Source organism: Danio rerio, chromosome 13, assembly GCF_049306965.1.
Source record: "Danio rerio strain Tuebingen ecotype United States chromosome 13, GRCz12tu, whole genome shotgun sequence".
In the NCBI taxonomy this organism is placed as follows: domain Eukaryota; kingdom Metazoa; phylum Chordata; class Actinopteri; order Cypriniformes; family Danionidae; genus Danio; species Danio rerio.
Window position 1 is genome coordinate 32579400 of NC_133188.1, and position 20357 is coordinate 32599756.

At 35.1% G+C, this 20357-nt stretch overlaps 1 protein-coding gene across 2 annotated transcripts in view; it reads left to right on the forward strand.

Annotated features, from left to right (window-relative positions):
• unc5b (unc-5 netrin receptor B) overlaps positions 1–20357 on the forward strand; it is a 98096-nt gene that overhangs the window by 62952 nt on the left and 14787 nt on the right. Inside the window, 9 exon segments of one of the 2 annotated variants that reach the window (NM_001111149.1) lie at positions 2532–2756; positions 4829–4972; positions 5217–5320; positions 7769–7949; positions 9600–9767; positions 9843–10007; positions 13047–13079; positions 17620–17814; positions 19952–20314. In NM_001111149.1, the coding sequence (NP_001104619.1) occupies positions 2532–2756; positions 4829–4972; positions 5217–5320; positions 7769–7949; positions 9600–9767; positions 9843–10007; positions 13047–13079; positions 17620–17814; positions 19952–20314 (1578 nt within the window). 2 annotated transcript variants of the gene reach the window in all.

A 20357-nucleotide genomic window follows, 5' to 3' on the forward strand; every position in this document is an offset into this window, starting at 1 on the left:
TCTTCCTCTCTCTTTGTATGTGAAAACACTCTCCCAAATCCAATTTTCAGCTTGATTCTTTCACCCCTGCAGTCTGCGGACAAGTCCAGACCTACACCTCTCACACACGCCGGTTCCATCAAACACAGAGGTGCATGAAGACGCTTGACCTGCGGGTCAGCATTTAGAGCACTTATGATGCGCTTCCCCACCCAGTCGCTCATGCTCTCTCCAATTCTGCCCTTCACTCTTTCTATGCATCACTTTTCACCATTGATTATTATTGTAATTCTGGTTTAGCAAGTTGAGTTTTATGGGGTGCTTAACCCACACCCAATATATAATCTGATGTTTATTAGAAGGCTATTTCTGAGTTTGAATCAGTTTTTTTGTTCAATAATAATAATTATTAATTTTTCAAGTAATTATGTATTTGTGTATGAACTAACTGTCATCGTTCAAAATACTAACACAAAAAGTACTTTTTAGGATCCTAAATTTGTTTTAAGACCCTTTCCAGCTCCACCTGGTGTTTTCCAGTACTGGGTTGTGGCTTGAAGGGCATAAAACATATGATGGAATAATTGGTGGTTTATTCCACTTTGGCAACCTCTGAAAAAGAGAAAACTTAATAATATTAATTTCTTACATAGCGCTTTATAAAATAATACATTATTATAATAATTTTTAATAATAATTTAATCTCCTCATCCACCACGAGTGTGCAGCATCCACCTGGATGACATGATGGCAGCCATATTGTGCCAGACAGCACACCACGCACCAGCTGATGGAAAGGAGAGTGATGAAGCCCATTATCATATGGGGATGGTTTAGAGGCCAGTGGGCAAATTTGACCAGGATGCCAGCGTTAAACCCCTACTCTTTTACAAATGACATCCTGGGATTTTTTAAGGGCCACAGAGAGTCCAGGACCTCGGTTTAACATTTCATCCGACAGACGTCCCCTTCACTATACTGGGGCATTGGGACCCACACAGACCACAGGTTAACCGCCTCCTGCTGGTCTCACTAACACCACTTCCGGCAGCAACCGAGTTTTTCTTTGTGGTTCCCCATCCAGGTACTTAGCAGGCACAGTCTTGCATAGCTTTAGTGGGCAACCATGTGAGAGTTGCAGAGCTAGCTGCTGGCTGTAGAGAAATATGTGAAGGAAAATGAATGAATGAACGAACGAACGAACATACACATGGTGTCATTTAGAGCATTTGACACAATAGCAAAAACTAGTACTTTTTTGACAACACAATTGAGCTTTAAGACCATTTTTCTGAAAAATGCTCTAAAAAGAAATATTTCTGTTTCAAATGTTTTATTTTAATCATATTTAAGAATCATTCTTTTGCAGAACAAAACAAATATTCAAATTTTCGTCAAACAGATAGCTAATAAATTCATAGAAACTGATAATTTTCAAGTAGTCTCCTTAATATTTCCATAGCTGTGTATCTATTTTAGAAATGAGAGTCAAACTACTATAATTTCTCAAACATCTTAACGAATAATGATCCTCCACTACAGCAAGTGAAGAGCTGCCTACTGAAATATTTCACTGACATCATTTAGTCACATCATTAGAGTGCCAACTGCAGACAGTTGAACATACTTGATAATTAAACTCAGGCAGTGCCTTCAGACACAGAGAGACTTTGCAGTTTAATGGACAAACTCTCCTCTCTGTCGCAGACAAAAGAAGGTGTCATCTCTATCAGCCTCTTTTTTTTGGTAGTAATTGCCATTGTTATTATTTGTGACTGCACTTATCAATGAGAATGCATCTCTGGCAGGATTATTATTTGATACTGCTGACCAGAGAAGAATAGAAAATCAAACAAAATGCAGTGCATTCAACTTTTATTGAAATGGGGGAGAACAACTCAAAGACATTTACCATATGTACCCACACTTTTAAGTTAAAACACATTATCACCCCTACTATAATTAAGGTTGGTTGGGGGAGTAAAACATTTCACAGCTGACAAACCTAAAAAAAATCTGGCAGCTCGAAAAGTGTGTGCTACAAATCACCCAAAGTGCAAATCAACAACTTTTCCATTTTGTCCTGCGGCACCGGTGTCTACAGACCTCATTTTCACTCACTAGTCGATAGCCTGTGCAGCTTTTAATGCTTGAAAGGTTAACAGCATTGTCGTGTTGGAGGTGACAGGGCCCGGGTGCGGAGCCGTGAAACACGCAGGCCCCTGGATGAGCTCTGTTCTGTGCTGCTGGGAGGGATCTGTCACTGGGAAAATGTCAGGGGATAATGTGTGATCACTGGGCGTTTCAATGGAAGGTCAAGCTCCCCCACCTTCATCTTAGCTCCCCAGGGATGCTTTACCAAGCCGCAGACGAGCAAATGCTGTATTACTAGAGTACACTTGAAATGTCAGGGATCGAGCTTTTCTCAACACACACCAGCTGTCTCGCCATTACCCCTAAGGCCAAACTCATTTGCAAAGAGAGATGCACACTTGTAAATACACGTAAACCATACAAACGTATTCTTACCTTTCTCTCTCTTGGTTTTGTAGATGGCAGCGATTACAGTGAAGTTCTCCCGGACTCGTTTCCATCAGCTCCTGCCGAACCGCTGCCAGAATTCCAGAGTGAGCCCGAGGATGCATTCATAGTAAAAAACAGACCCGTCAAACTGTCCTGCAAGGCCGCCCCTGCCACACAGATATACTTTAAATGCAATGGAGAATGGGTGAACCAGAATGACCATGTGACCAAGGAAAGTCTGGACCATATCACAGGTAATTTCTGCTTTATGGATACACATTTTTGCTGGCACCTCTTGATACAGTTGTAAATCTATGGACCTTAATAAAGAGTTAGCAGGGTGTCCGTGGGGTTTTAAAAAGTATAAGTTGATAAATCAGTGTAGAGAAATTAAAGGCCCTTAAAAAGTATTAAGAAGTCCTTAATCATAATTTGCAAGGTATTACATTTTTCATCATTTTTGATTATGCAATGTTGGGTTGTATGCTAAAGTTTGCCTAAATTACATCTGCGAATATCAGGATGCTGTGTAGTTTATGAAATTAATGAAATTCTACTAGATTTGACATCACGCTGCTTTGTTTACTGCAGTAACCAAGGCAAAACCATTATTTACGCAGCTTTATTAGTGGCAATCTGCTAAATTAGCTAGATTTAATAGATTTTTATTTAGTATATCAATAATGTTTTAGTTCTGGATTAGTTTCTTACATTGATATTTAGTAGGTTAACATCTCGCCAATGTTTCCGGTTGAAAAGTGGTTATAATGTTTTAAAATGTATGGTAAGAGTCTTAAAATAGGTCTTAAAAGGTATTGAATTTCACTCTCTGATTCCTGCGTATACTCTGGTTAGAGGTTCCAGTTTGTCCTGAATGTGTTTGGGTTTAGATTTAGGTTTTGGTTTCTCTTTGGTTTGAAAGGCTCTTTACTGACAGAATCTAGAACTTTGGCCACACAGAATAAATATCTGAAAGAACAGTTGTTCTGGAAGAAAAAGTTCATATTACTGTATGTTCTCCATAGGGGGACTGATTTTGAACAATACAACACACCGACAAAGGATATGAACAGCTTATAACCTTATAAAGGCCTAAAGTGAGTTTTGTGTTTGGTGAGGAATAGTTAACAGTGTAAATATAAATGTACTTACAGAAATTTAATACAGATGTAACTACATGCAGGTATTTTATCGGGCATAAGTAAAATCATGTATTTACACAATATGTGCATTGTAACGAATTACTAATTACATTGTAAGTACATATAAGTTAAAACCACTTCATATAAAGGGGACCTGAAACTCATGCATTAAACAAATCATAGCTTGCTGGTTTATTTCATGACCTCTAATGAATAATTTAAAAACTCTTAAGACAAAATAAATAGAAAAATACAACCAGTGCTCAAAGCCATTTCTTTAGAAGTGGTTGTCTATATTCCTCCGGGTGCTCCGGTTTCCCCCACAGTCCAAGGACATGTGGTGTAGGTGAGTTGGGTAAGCTAAATTGTCCATAGTGTATGTGTGTGAATTAGTGTGTATGGATGTTTCCCAGTGATAAGTTGCAGCTGGAATGGCATTCACTGTGTAAAACATATGCTGGAATAGTTGGCGGTTTATTCCGCAGTGGCGACCGCTGATAAATAAGGGAGTGAGCTGAAGGAAAATTATTGAATGAATTAAATGATGTACTTTTATTTACTCATTTATTGTAATTTATACATTGTAAAACCCAAAAAGTTAAGGTCACTCAAACCGTTTGAGGAAATTGCTTGCAAAAAAAACATTTAAGTTCAAAAACTAATCCTAATGAGTACTGTGAACTTAATCCATTTGAGTAAATAAAGCAATTTGAGCACAGTAAAACCCAATCAATGAAGAGAACTTAAACCAACTGAGTACTGAAAACCCAATAAGTTAAGGCAACTCAAACCGTTTAAGGAAACTGATTGCTGCAAACCATTTGAGTAAAAAAAAATGGATCTATATGAGTACTGTGAACTTAATCCATTTAAGTTGAAGTAATGAGGTATTTAATTTCTCTGAGTTCAAAACTCTTTTCAAATGAGTAGAATTAACTTTTAGTAAAATATGAGTTACCTACACTTATTTCATTTGATAAAGTTGACTGTTGGGTTTTACAGTATAATTTTGTTTTAAATGTATTATTATTAAATCTCCAAAATGCATCAATATAAACACAAGTGTATTATTTTTAAACAAAACAGTGTTGCAATTTCCCTTCCTCTGTCAGGATGTATAGTGACACAAATTTGAAAGCTGAGACTGATATATTCATACTTTCCTCTTTTGTTCTCTGTCTCAGGTCTGGTAGTGAGAGAAGTAGATATCTCTGTCTCCCGGACGCAGGTAGAGGAGTTGTTTGGGCTGGAGGATTATTGGTGCCAGTGTGTTGCCTGGAGCTCGGCAGGCACCACAAAGAGCCGTCGGGCTTACGTCCGCATCGCCTGTGAGTTTGTGTTCAGCAGCTTATGTGATCTGTCGGTGTGACGTGCCTTTTAGGCATCAAACTCTGCCTGGAGATGACAGCACCTGAAGAGAACCCTAGTATTTTGAATTTAAAACACTCCCTATTTTTACTTGTGCTATTTTAATCCAGAACACATGAATACATATTTCCATATAATTAAAAAATGGAAACCCTTTTTGGTTGTTTTGGATTTCAAAAAATATGATCTGTTTGTTTTTTTCAGACTTGAGAAAGAACTTTGAGCAGGAGCCGCTTGGCAGGGAGGTGCGTCTGGAGCAGGAAGTATTACTGCAGTGTCGTCCACCAGAGGGCAGCCCGCCTGCTGAGGTGCTGTATTGTCTTCCTATGCTTTTTGCATATTTTACAGTCTATGATATAGAGGTGGATTTAACCAATAAGCTAGATTAGCGGCTGCTTAGGGCCCCAGGAAATCTGAGTGCCCCCAAATAAATACCTAGATGTTTAAATTATACCTTTAAATTATATGTAACATAATTTTCTATCATATATCATATGATGAGTGTAAAAAAAAAAGTTTAATGTTTATTACATCTGCGCAAATGTGCCCACCCCCTCAATCATGGAGTATTCCAGCAGTCAAATTAGGTAAAGATTCAGTTTTAAAAATTAAATATTTTATATAAAATTTTAGTTGTGAATTCATTTTAAGAAAGCAAATCATTTCAACAGTTTTACAAGATGCTTTACATGTGTTATTATTATTTTGCATTAAGACAAAATGTAGAAAAGGAGTGATGGAGTGATATAAGAAAAACAGCTAAATAAATCAATTAAAAATAAATTAAAATAGAAAAGGTGCATAATTGCTTAGGACCCTCAAATCACTAAATCTGCCCGTCTGTATATTTAGCAATTATATATAGTTTTATTAGAATTATTAGCACACTTGAATTATTAGCTCCCCTGTATATTTTCCTCAAATTCTGTTTAATGGGGATTTAATAACTGATTTACAATAACTAATTTCTTTGACATGATGACTGAATATAATATTTTACTAGATATTGTTCAAGACACTAGTAATGAGCTTAAAGTGACATTTAAAGGCTTAACTAAGTTAATTAGGTTTATTAGACAGTTAGGGTAATTAGGCATTAGGTCATTGAACCACAGTGATTTATACTATAGATAATCTAAAAAAAAATATTGCTTATTGGAGATAATAATATTGAACTTAAATATACAATATATAACAAAAATAGAAAAAAAATATTATGAGAATCACTATTCCTTGCTCTGTTAAACATAATTTGGGAAATATTTTATAAATAATAAATATTGCACATTGCACAGGAGGGTAAATCATTTTATATACTCACTGGTCCACTTTATTGGATACACCTTCCTGGTAGCGTGTTGGACCCACGTTTGCCTTCAGAACTGCCTTAATCCTTTCTGGCATAGATTCAACAAGGAACTAGAAATATTCCTCAGAGATATTGCTCCATATTGACACGATAGCATCACCCAGTTGCTGCAGGCTGCATATCCATGATCTTCTGTTCCACCACATCTCAAAGGTTCTCTATTGGATTGAGCTCTTGTGACTGTGGAGGCTGTTTGAGTACTGCAACCTCATTGTCAAGTTCAAGAAAACAGTCTGACATGATTTGTGCTTTATGACATGGCATGTTATCCTGCTGGAAATAGCCATCAAAGGTTTGGTACACTGTGGTCATAAAGTGATGGACATGGTGAGCAACAATACTCAGGTAGGCTGTGACGTTGACACAATGCTCAATTGGTACTAATGGACCCAAAGTGTGGCAAGAAAAAATCCCCACACAGAACTGCGGCTCATTGGATATTTTCTCTTTTTTGGGCAATTCTCTGTAAACCTTAGAGATGGCTGTGTGTGAAAATACAAGACCAGCTCATCTAGCACCAACAACCATGCCACGTTCAAAGTCACTTAAATCACCTTTCTTCCCCATTCTGATGCTCGGTTTGAACTGCAGCAGATCGTCTTGACGCTGGATGTGTCTATAACCGCCTACTACTCAGTTGGTACTGCATTTGAATTTAAACGTACTACTCGTTTGTTAGAAAAATGTGTCAGTTGCGTCGCTTCACTCCCATTCATGAATTCACTCACCAGGCATCATGGGATAGCGCAGCATGCATGGGATGCGCACTTCAGAATCTCACCGGAAATAATAAGTCATCCGGGTACTCGCATACTGATTTTTGAATTCTATGAATTCGGACATACTACTCTGCTCGCATACTAATTTTAGCGTACTATATTCTATGGAAGTATGCAGTATCGGACGCAGCCCATGTCTACATGCCTAAATGCATTGAGTTGCTGCCATGTGATTGGCTGATTAGAAATTTGCATTAACGAGCAGTTGGACAAGTGTACCTAATAATGTGGCCAGTGAGTGTAAAAAGGATACATTCTCCCCAAAGGATACATCTCCATCCATATCATGTAATTGTGCAAATGTTTTTTTTGACCCTGGATTAAATTTTCAATTATATTTTAGGATGCAAAGGTTAAAATTACATCAAATTTAAATATATTTAAAATGTGTAAAGATATTTAATTGTTCCTCACATTTATTTATATTTGAAATAAATATTGCCATAAATTATTTTATTTTATTTTATTTACCATATGGTGGAAAACATCTTTTAGAGCACGTCTGGTGCTTTTTAATGTTCTATTAAAATAATTTAAAGTGCAGTTTTGGTCCAGATGCACATCGTTGTTCTTGTAACTTTATGCATTGATTTTTTGTAATGTCACAGGTGGACTGGCTAAAGAACGAAGAGCTCATTGACCCGGCGCTGGATTCTAACTTTCTAATTACCATCGAGCACGACCTGATCATCAAACAGGCTCGACTCTCTGACACTGCCAACTACACCTGTGTGGCACGTAATGTGGTCGCTAAGAGACGCAGCAGCACTGCCACTCTCATCGTCTACGGTAACCACTTGACCAATTGCAGTCCCTGCATCAGTCTGAGTCACTGAGTGCACAAGTCAAGGGCTAATTCGGAAAACAGGAGAACTACAATCACCACTCGAGTTTATGAATATTTATAACATGGCTATCTGAAATACTCGCTACTTATTGGTCAGCTCTGGTATTCGACAGTCTGTAATGGTTGTTGTATTAATATATGACTATTTGCCTACTTGTGCTTATATAAATATACACTCACAGAGTTGAAATTGAAACTGATGTTAAATTGTAGTTCTTTTTCAGATATTTCCAAGTGATTTTTAACATATCAAGGAGATTTTTATCAGAATTTTCTTTAATATTATTATATATTTAGTGAGTATTTCCTATAAATAAATTAAGACTTTAAATTGCACTTTAAGCTGAATACTAGTATCTTGCAAATGACTTATAAAACGTTATCTACTGACTCTTAGAAAATATTTGAATATTTTATTTTATTTTATTTTTTTGTATTTAAGACTAATTTAAAAGTAAATTAGCAAAGTTGTGATTTTTGAGTGCACAAAATTTTAGAATATATTATTGAATTGTTTATTTAATTTTTCTTTACTTTGCCTTAAAAATATCTTTTAAAAGTCTTGTATTTACTGTATTTTTTAACAAACAAATGAGTTTCACTTTATTTTGTAGGTCCCTTTAATGCATTTTGTTGAATTTAAGTTACATTGCATTTACATGCCAACTAATTCTCAGTAGTTTATAAGTAGACTGTTAGGTTGGGGTTAGGTTTAGTGTAGGTTGACATGTGCTTGCAAAGTTTCTTATAGTCAGTTAAATGTCTGTTAAAGGAGCAGTAACAACAGATATTAAGCAGACAGTCTACTAATACTCAAATAATAAGTAGTTGCAATGCAGCTTTTAGTCAACAAAATATGCAATAGGGACCATTAAAATAAAGTCTTAGCAATAAATGCAGTTTGAGGTGAGCATAAAAAACACTTTTTCAAAAATGACAACAAAACAACAAAATCCATTTTATTTACAGAATAGATTATATGAACACAAATTTATTCATTGTTCATTCATTATTTAAAATGTTTATTTAATAGTTTGCTATGTTACATGGTGTTTAGTGCATAAATAGTGGTAATAATTGTAATAAAATACATAAATCTTCCTGTCAGAGGTTTATACAGTATTCTTATAATGACCAACAGTATGATATCCCTCAATTAATGCACAACGTGTTTACTTTTGTATTCAGACTTGTGTTAAATTTTTATTCTTTCATTTTTCATTGACTGTTTCAAACATGCTCCATTCTATTCTAATTAAACTGCATGCCAATGTAAACATATCTGATTAATATCTGATCCTGTATTAATAATATGTGTCTCTGGCTGTCTGGTATTAGTAAAAATCCTTCAAATATGACACAAAGGGGTTACTTTTGCATGCTTGCTTGTATTTGTTTTTTATTTTTCTCATTTTCCAAACACTATTTCAAACATTCTCCCTTCTCGTCAGATCTCATCGATTGCCTAAATTCACTGAGAAATGGATAAAAATATTCATTTTCAAAATGGGGTGTACTCAATTATACTGAGCACTGTACACATTCTTGATAAGCTGTATTAATAGTATTTGTCTCTGGCTCTCTGTTATTAGTAAGTGGAGGCTGGTCATCCTGGACAGAGTGGTCAGAATGTAATGCTCAGTGTGGGCGGGGCTGGCAGAGACGGACACGCAGCTGCACCAATCCAGCACCACTCAATGGAGGAGCCTTCTGTGATGGACCGCCCTTCCAGAGAGTCACCTGTACCACCCTCTGTCCAGGTAAACGCTCAACACAAATTCACCCCTGTAACCTTTGACCTGAGCCACTGTGTAATCACTGATGTGTTTTCCTAGTGGATGGAGGCTGGACCGAGTGGGCCAAGTGGTCTGCGTGTGGGACGGAGTGCACACATTGGCGCAGTCGTGAATGTCAGGCTCCACCGCCACGTAATGGAGGACGACACTGCAGCGGCAGCATGATGGAGAGCAAGAACTGCACTGAGGGATTATGTGCACGCAGTAAGTCATGTGATTCAGCATCATCAGTGGGAAAATGTCTTGGAATGTTGGTCTGGATATCATATTAACAAGTGGCAGATATGGAACTGGTCCACACTGGGGTTATTGCTGACTGTCAGCAAAATGTCAATATTGTTTTGTAGTACTGTAGAAATAATTGTATTCTTAATTAATAATTGTATTTTTTTCAAGTGCAAAAATGTGCAACGTTTCTTTTTACATTTAGTTTAAATGTAGTAAGTTAACAAATTTGACATAAACAAATCTGTATTTCAGCTATTTATAACTTTAAAATATTTATAACTTAAAAAGAAAGATACATATTTGATGCATGAAATAAACAATATACTAAAATAACTATACTATTAATTAAAATATATATATTTTAATTACAAAAACTGCCCAATACCTTTGCTCATTTTCATTTAGTTAAACTTGATGAAGTAAAATAGTTCTTATGAAAATAAATTTTGAATATTTATATTTTAAATATTTACTAAATTAACTTATTTTATTTCATACATGAAATAATAAAAATTGAAAAAAACAACAATATTCATAAAAATATATGTATTTTATATTTCAGTTAAAGAATAAACTAAAATAACTATTCAATAATTAGTAAAATAACTTTTTATTTCCAAAAATTGCCCAATAACATTGCTCATTTTCATTTAGTTAAACTTGATATACTAAAATAATTATTATTGAAACAAATTTTGAATATTTTAATCTATAAAATAAATAAATTATATTATATTATATTGTGTTATATTATATTATATTATATTAAATTATTACATCCTTTACAAAAACAATATTAAAATTATTTAGTTTAACAATGTATTAAATCAATTTAAATAAGTTTATTTTATTGTATTAAAATATCTAAAACTAAAACTGAATTTTGAAAACTGAAAAATGTTGCTAAAATTATATACACATTAAAATCAACACAAACACTTTACATTAAGGTTTAATTAATTGATGTATTTACTAAGATGAAATGTAAGTCATGAAGTAACATAAAAGTAAAGTCGTTCACCATTAGTTCTTTTTAACTAATGTTAACAAGCATAACTTTTAATAATGCATTAGTAAATGTTAAACTAAAATCCTGTACTAGCATTGTTTATTTCTAGTTAATGTCATTAAATGCGTTAACTAACATGAATAAATGAAACTATAAATTATAATCTTTTATAAAGTGTGTTGGACTCAACATCCTCAGAGAATAAGTTAGTTCAGGGTTCTGAGCACAGATGGACAGGAGGGTAAACGGTGAGGTTTGGTCAGTCAGACAAATGTAGTTTTAAACCTAGCAAGTGAAGAAGCACATGAGCTGTGTGACGGTGAGCCAGATTCATGCTGACACTGGGTGCTCGTCCCAGAGCTGCTTTTGGAGGAGCGCAGCTGACAGCATTGAATTATCCCAGGAGAACATGATAGCAAACTCACACTCTCACATATGCACACACTGTTCAGCAAGAACACTGCAGGTTTAGTGCACCCTGTCTTGGTTTCAAGTTTGAGCACAACCCATATTCTAACATTAATAATGCAACATAGACACACACACACACACACACACTTACTTACACTGGTCAAAAGTTTGGGAACGGTACAATTTTAAATGGTTAAAAAGAAGTCTTTGAATGGTTTAAAAAGAAGGTTCTGCTCACCAAGGCTGCTTTTATTTGATAAAAAATACAGTCAAACTGTAACATTGTGAAATAGAGTATTATTTAAGTTTTAAATGCCAGTTTTCTTATCAAATGTGGTTTAAAGTTTTATTTATTCATGTGATTCAAAGCTGAATTTTCAGAATCATTACTCTAACACACTTAGATAATTGCTTTTTTATTTTGGTCAATTACTATTGATAAAAATGTTTTACCTTGCTTCATAGTTTTGTGGAAACTGTGATGTAGTTCTTTTTTAAGATTTTTTACATTACAAATGTTTTTACTCTCATTTTTAAATACTTTAATATGTCCTTGATGAATAAATAACATTCATTATAATACATTTTCAGTGGTATTTTTGAATGGTACCACATCAGTTTCCACAATTTTTAGTATACAAAATAATTTTGATTGAATTGAATTTTTTGAGCAAGCAGAACAGTGGCTCAGTGGTTAGCACTGTAGCCTCACAGCAAGAATATTGCTGGTTTGAGTCTGGAGTTTGCATGTTATTCCCATGTTTGTGTGGGTTTCCTCTGGGTGCTCCGGTTTCACCCACAATCCAAAGACATGCGCTATATGTGAATTGATAAACTAAATTGTCTGTAGTGTATGAGTGTGTGTGTAAATGAGTGTAAAAGGGTGTTTCTCAATACTAGGTTGTCACCGGAAGTGCATCCGCTGGGGAAAGCATATGCTGGAATAGTTGGCAATTCATTACGCTGTGGCAACCTCTGAAAAACAGACTAAGAAAATAAATGAATTAATGTTTTCTGAGCAGATGTTCATCATATTATAATGATTTCTGAAGCATAATTTGCCACTGCATCTGGCAAGAATCTGCCTTTGCCTTAGTCTCTGCATTGTCTTCTCTCCATCAGGTGACAGTATGTACATTTAAACTAAATCTAGTCAATTTACAATATTTAATTGAAACATTTAATTTCAGTTAGCTTTTAACAATAAAACAAACAAACAAAAGGTCACATTAAAATGATAATCTCTAAAACATCCCCATCCTTCTTACTCTCTTGTCAGATAGGATGGCTGGCCAAATCAAAGGTTACCATGGGCCAACTTTGACCTCGAGACCCTAGTTTGAGCATCTCTGCTCTAGAACATTCTATCTTTTGAGAGCTGCAAGATGTTTACTTTTGCTGCATTATAAGCCATAAAAATATGATTTCAGTTTATAATCCTCAGTGCTTCATTTGCTGAGTTTTGTGTTTGCATTGATTGACTATTTGTTCTGTATTCATTAGCATTCATCTCTGAGTTATGCTCATCCATTCTCATGCTCATTCTTTCTTGTTTTTCTTTCTTCTTTGTTTTTTGTTGCCTTTTTTTCTAACAGATAAAAAGGTTTCTGTTGAACATACAAGCCATCGTAAGTTTTCATTTTATTAACAGTGGTTTTTATTAGACACTGTTACCTCCACTTTTCCCTCTATCCCTGTGCTTTTGTCTTCCTATGTGATTATGTCTGGGAAACACAAAGGAATAGTGACTGGAAATCTTAATTTAGAAAATGCACTATATAAATGTTTGTATGGCTCATGTTTCGCTCTTTTATTTCTGTCTATTTCATTTCTGAATATGGCGCATACTTATACTGTATGATATCTAGTTAAAGTCAAAATCATTAGCCCTCTAAAAAAAAATTTCTTTTTCATATATTTCCCAAATGATGTTTAAAAGCGCAAAGGATTTTTCATAGTATTTCCTATAATATTTTTTTTTCTGGAGAAAGTCTTATTTGTTTTATTTTATTTGTTTATATGTAAGGTCAATATTAGCCTCCTTAAGCAATATTTTCCTTTTTCGAATTACCTAATCATCCTAACTTGCCTAGTTAACCTAATTAACCTTGTTAAAATATCTAGTAAAATATTATGTACTGTCATCATGGCAAAGATAAAAGAAATCAGTTATTAGAAATTAGTTATTAAGACTATTGTGTTCAGAAATGTGTTGAACAAAATTATTTCTGTTAAACTTAAATTGGGGAAAAAATATACAGGGGGGCTAATAATTTAGGAGGGCTGAAAATTCTGACTTAAACTTTAACTACATGAAATTAATTGAAACCATAAAAAGAGGACAACCTCTTAAAGTAAAATAAAAATATAGAAAAATATAAAGATCATAAAATTATCTATTTATAATATAGGTCAGAGTTTGCATGTTCTCCCCGTATTTGCATGGGTTTCCTCCGTGTGCTCCGGTTTTCCCCACAGTCCAAAGACATGCGATACAGGTGAATTGAATAAGCTAAATTAGCCGTAGTGTATGTGAGTGTGTGCAAGAGTGTGGGGGTGTTTCCCAGTGTTGGGTTGCAGCTGGAAGGGCATCCGCTGCGTAAAACATGTGCTGGATAAGTTGGCAGTTCATTCTGCTGTGGCAACCCCTGATTAATAAAGGGACTAAGCCGAAAAAGAAAATGAATGAATGAATGAATGAATATGTCATTTATTAATTGTTATTTTATTTATAAATTCAATTTTCCACTTCCAATTTATTTACGTATTAGTGTCTATTTTAAAGTCATCTTATGACATTTTTAAATTTTTCATAACTCATTTTAATCAATTAAATACATATACTTGAAATGTGAAATTAAATATTGTGAAAAATATACATCATTTCTAACTGACCACTGTAAACAGGTGGAGATGCGTATTAGATTAGAGCGGGCTGCCCAAACTTTTTCTCATGAAGGGCCAAAATCCAAGCTTGATTGAGAGCTTTGGGCCGAAAGTAAATATAGCAAACCATATTACTGTACATTACAAGTGCCATGGGTAATTTCTTTATACGTTTCATAATAATTAAAAATAAAATAAAAGATTACTTCAACCGTATTTACTAATACATTAAAATTTAAACTTTGCATTTTGCATGCTGATGTCTTCTGATTTGTCCCTTATTCATTAAGTGACTCTATGTACATTTAAAAAAAATCTTTTTCATTTACAACATTCAATTAAAACATTTAATTTCATTTTTGTTTTTCATAGCTAAACAATAAAACCAACAGACAAAAGGTTACATTAAAATAAAACTGAGAATCTCTGTTAAAGGCATTCCCAACCCTTCCCAATCATATTCCCTCTGGTGGCCCAAATTAAAGACTACAAAGGAACAACTTTGGCCCGCGGGCCCTAGTTTGGGCATCTCTGGATTAGAGTCTAAATGTAATTATTTATTTATTTTTATTTAACTGGCTAGGTTTCTATATAGCTTTAGCATTGAACAGTATCACTTGGCTGTCATGGAATATTCTGTGGTCTTGGTCATTAGAATATTCAAAATTTAGTGGCAAATAATCCCAGACTTTTGTCTCACACTCAATAATATTATAAAATATATACAAATTTGTTTTACACTAGCTAATTCTACATTGCTTATATGATTTGTAAATACACATGCTCAGAGGGAAATATGCATACCCATTCCTGGAAGTTGATGGAAAATATATATGCAATCTTGGTTCAGAAATAGAGTGCCTTTTGAAGACGTTGAAGTTAATGAATGTGCATCTTACTGGCCCAGAGCAATCGATCGTGTAGCTTACAGTTCAAGTGATGCTAATTTTCTGAGATCAATGTGACATTCAGTACTTGAGAGACCAAAAAGTAACACACCTAATTCTCCTTGCTTCCGTTTGCTATAATAAGTTAAGACGGCTGTCAGATTCACTTCTTTCCTTTTGCCCACTCCCTCTCTCTCTCTTCACACGCATCTGCTCTCTTCCTCACGTTTTTCTCCTGTGTGTCTCTTGGGTTCTGCACCTGTGTGAGCACCTCTGTCTCTCTCTTCTTTCTTCATAAAGCCTTTTCATAGTGTACCATTGTGTGTAGATATAGTACTTAATACAGTGAGGGCTGATTCTGAATGGGAAAAAAACACAGGGATCAGAAGTCAGAGAGGAAAGTCCTACACTGCACTATTAGATTCACAGCATTATTATTATTATTATTATTATTATTATTATTATTATTATTATTATTATTATTATTATTATTATGTTGAACAGGACCCAAATGTAACATAAAGTATCCCCTGAAAGTTAACTTAAGGAGAATGTACATTATCCTGCTTATTACACACCTACTGTACTTGCCACATAATTAAATTTTAAAGTCGGCATGAAATCAAAATGTACAATCCTTTTTTTTGCCAGTGCACATTGTTAGTTCTAAGATAAACAGTTAATTTATGCTTTTTAATCCACTTAAAACAATTTGATTTTGTAATCTTTAATCTATATCTAACCATTTGCTTTAGCTCTAGAACGGCAGGCCTTCTCTGATGATGTCCGTTTGACGGCTTGGACAAAATATGGTTAGTCACGCCTCTACAATCGTTAGTTTGCGATGAGTGAAAGATGAGAGGAGGTGTGCAAAAATAAAGCCCCTCCCTGCTACCGAAGTCTCTTTAAGACAGGGGTGTCCGAACTCGGTCCTGGAGGGCTGGTGTCCTGCATAGTTTAGCTTCAACTTTCTTCAACACAGCTCGCTGAATTTTAGGAATCATTAATAAAATCAAACATCTACAGTCTCTTTACTTTCATTTCTAAACATTCCCCTAAAATTTGCAGAAACTCACGTATGGTCCGAGACCCTCCCCCGGAGTATGGTCAGTCTATAGCAATCGATGATTGGCTCCTGTACAGAAAATGCGGGCTTTATTCGCAATATAGCGATCAATGATTGACTCCTGTACTAGTAGGCAGGGCTTTATTCACCATATTGACCGTTACAATGTTCTCCATTTGCAATGATATGAGTGACATGTTTTGTGTATTCAAGTCTGTGTGACATGTCTTGTGTATTCTATAGCTACTCAGTATTTCGTTAAGGAGATAAGTCCACAGCAACTTTAACTTTAACATTAAACTCACTAATGGCCAACTTCCACAATGAAAAAAGAGCTACTAATGAGAGGCTGGATGTACCTAATTCTGCTACTTGTTGTATTATTAAATAATTGTACACAAGATTAGGGATATCTCTATAATCTTTTAAAGGGGTGGTCCACTATGATATCCTATTTTAAACTTTAGTTGATGTGTAATGTAAATGTGTAAACATTAGCAACATCTCTGAATGTAATGTACTCAAAGTTCAATGCAAAGGGAGACATTGGCTTTTACGGAGTTAGCTTAGCAAAGCCTATGGTGAAAGAAGTTTGGGGACTACAAAAAAGTACATCCGGGTTTGTGAGATCACAAGGGCTTCAGGTTATGCACATTCACCACGCACATACACCCCACACAGAAAAGGGACGTGGCCAGAGGCGCTATAATGCTATAGCAGAGAAAGCTAAAATGGCATCCGAACGCTGCTCTTTCCACAGAGCTTCTTCTGTTTCTGTATTTACGCTTCCAAAGGACATGACACAAAGAGAGAAGTGCTTTTAATTTAATTTTAATCATGTTCTAGGGAATTATAAAAATATATAGCTCTAGCATTTGACAAAGGACATCTTCCAGAATCTTTCCCAGTTCAGTGCTGGATTCATCTAAAGCTCCTCAAAGAAGGAGCAGCTCCAACCAAATAAAATATAAAATATAATATCTAAAATCTGAATCTGTGACTGGAAGGGCATAAGCCACGTAAAAACATATGCTAGTAATTGGGTATTGAGTAATTGGTGGTTCATTCCACTGTGGTGACCCCTGATAAATCATGGACAAGCCAAAAGATAGTCAGTGAGTGAGTAAAATCTTTATTCAGAATTAGAATCCTCTTCTCTACTTTTGAGTTCTGAATCCCAAAATGCTAAATCTGTTAAATTCTCTTCTCCTTTTTCAAAGCTTTTATACTTCATTTGATCACAGTTTGTGTTGTGTAATGTAGTCATTGACATCGATGACAGATTAGTATATACGTGTGATTTTGTACCTGTGTGTGTGTGTTTCTCAGCTCTGGGCTCTGGGACTGGTGTCGCGGTGTACGCAGGGCTCGTGGGAGCTCTGCTTCTCTGTGTGATCCTGGTGTTGTGTGTGGGGATTCTGGTCTATCGCCGGAGCTGTCGCCATCTTCACGGTGAAATCACAGATTCGTCATCAGCCCTCACTGCTGCCTTCCACCCCGGCAACTACAAACCTCCACGACAGGGTGAGACATCCACGCTTCCTCACTTCTACTTTCTGTTTTTATTTCTCACTGCTCTCACCTCTTCAAACCCAATATAAACTCTTTCTTTTTCAAATGTGCGTTCAGTCATAATCCCCTCTCCTGCTGTCACCTACTCTCTCAAAACTGTTGAAACTTGTTTATATGGCTCCCCTTTTAAATCCTCTCCTCTTTAATACTCTCATTTCTTAGGCAAATCCTCTCAGAACTTTGAAGCTAGCCAGAAACTTTTCCTTTTCTCTTCAGTTTAATTGTATTTTACTGCTAAAATTAGCAATGATTAATAAACAGTCAAAATATATTCATCGTTTTTTTTCTGTTGCATTAACTAATTTAATGTATTAATGCATTAACTAATGTTGACAAACCATACTGAAAATGAAAAACAAACTATATATCTATTAGTAGTAGTAGTAGTAGTAATAGTACTAGTACCGTAGTAGTAGTAGTACTTTTATTTCAGACTCTTTGTTCAAATCCAAAAACATAACACATCACGAAATACAAAATAAATAAATAAGTAAAATACAAAACAACACATAGGGCTCTATTTTAATGGTCAAGGCTCATAGTCTAAAGTGCATGCTGCAAAAGCATTAAGTGCATGTCTGAGTCCTTATTCTTTTAATGAGTCATGGGTGTGTTTTAAGCATAACGTACATTGAACCAATCTGAAGTCTCATCTCACATTCCCTTTAGGAGTCAGTTGTGTCACGCCGTGGCTACAATTGCTATTTACATGGTGGACTTTGTAAGAAGAAATACAAAATGTTTTATTTGCAATATAATAAAACATTACAAAGCGTCTGTAACGCGAGGATAAAGAATGAGCCACCTCTATTAAGCCTCGTTACTTTCTCTTTACTTTTACTTTTTACTTTAATCTTTTACTTTTGTGAATAAGGAAACAGTGTTGTTTGCACTTCACTGAAGACATCTATAAGCCTACATATTTAATTTAGTTTGTTAAGCGCAAAAATTTTTTTCAAAACTATTTCTTAATTCAGTTCTTATTTCCAGCAAACAAATAAATGAACAATAATAATAAAATGTTGGCCAACAGCACATTCTATTTCCTGTCTTCAAAATAGCAATGTGCCAACAATGCACCTTACCACTTCTCCTTTTTAGACCGGAACTCCCATGAGTCCACAAAGTGGCGCAAATAGGTTTGCTATTTAAACAACGTGGAGAAAAATGTGAAAATTATGGTTGCGCTGGTCTGAAAATGGCAACAAATCACACTAAACATGTCCTGCGCATAATCCCATACAAACATGCAAACATTTATTCCAATGCTTCCAATACCAGGAGTGGTACTTAGTATCACTTAAAGCGGGATTATTTAAAATCTTAATAATTGTATTTCTTGAGATATTCACTCAACACAAAATTATACATAAATTTCCTTAACACAGCATGAAAAGTGTGAACAATAATATATTATACTACGTATAGTAATGTTGCTTTTTTAACAGTTTATGTGCTTCTGTTGCATTCATTTGTTAGTTGTTTTGTATAAAATCATCTGCTAGGTGTAGATATAATTTTAATTGTAATCTAACATTAGCAAATTCTATTAATAAATAGGCAGGGACGATAACCGTTTTCAAGGTATACCATGGTTTGGAAAAGTCAAGGTTTTAAAACTGCAAAAATTTTCTGTAATACTGTTCCTAAGGTATGTGTACGTTGTTTTTTTGTTTTTTTTTTTTTTACATATTTACAGCAGAAAAAATATGCAAAAGATGGTGTTTTAAATCTGTGTTTTTGAAACAAATAAAGACAGCAGAAGTCAATGATTCACTTGAGCTATTTAGCCTGACGTGTACTGTTCCAAAATATTTTAAATCTTTTAAAAAATAAAATATAATGTGTTCAAAGAGATAAACGGTTTTTGTTTTTTACCAAGACATTTAAAAAGAATATATTTTAGAGCAGTAATCACGATACTGTGAAACCAGGATATTTATAAGGTTATCATACTGTCAGAATCTTATTCCAGCCCATGCCTATTAATAAATACATTATATAACTGATGTTTTCAACCCTTGTTGTGTAATATTGGTATTTTTGAAAACTTTTGTACTGATTCAATTTTACTTTTTACTTTTGGCAGATAATCCACACCTCCTGCATCCAACAGCTCCGCCTGACCTCACAGCCAGTGCCGGAACTTTCCGCGGGCCACTTTTCTCCTTACAACAGGCTACACTGGACTCGCACCACAAGATCCCCATGACCACGTCTCCTTTGCTTGACCCTCTTCCCAGCCTGAAGATAAAGGTGTACAACTCCTCTACCATGTCCTCCTTGGAGCTGCCGACCGGCCTGGGGTCTGTTGACGGGGATATCATGAGCTTGAAGACTGTTGGCTCTGGACCTAAAGATCATCATGGCCACACGCTGCCCAGGGAGCCCAGTCACAGCGCCAGTGCCACGCTGGGCTCACTGGGTGGCCGTCTCACCATCCCTAATACAGGTAAAAGGATTTCAAAAAGCTGGATTTTACCTTTTTATAGCCA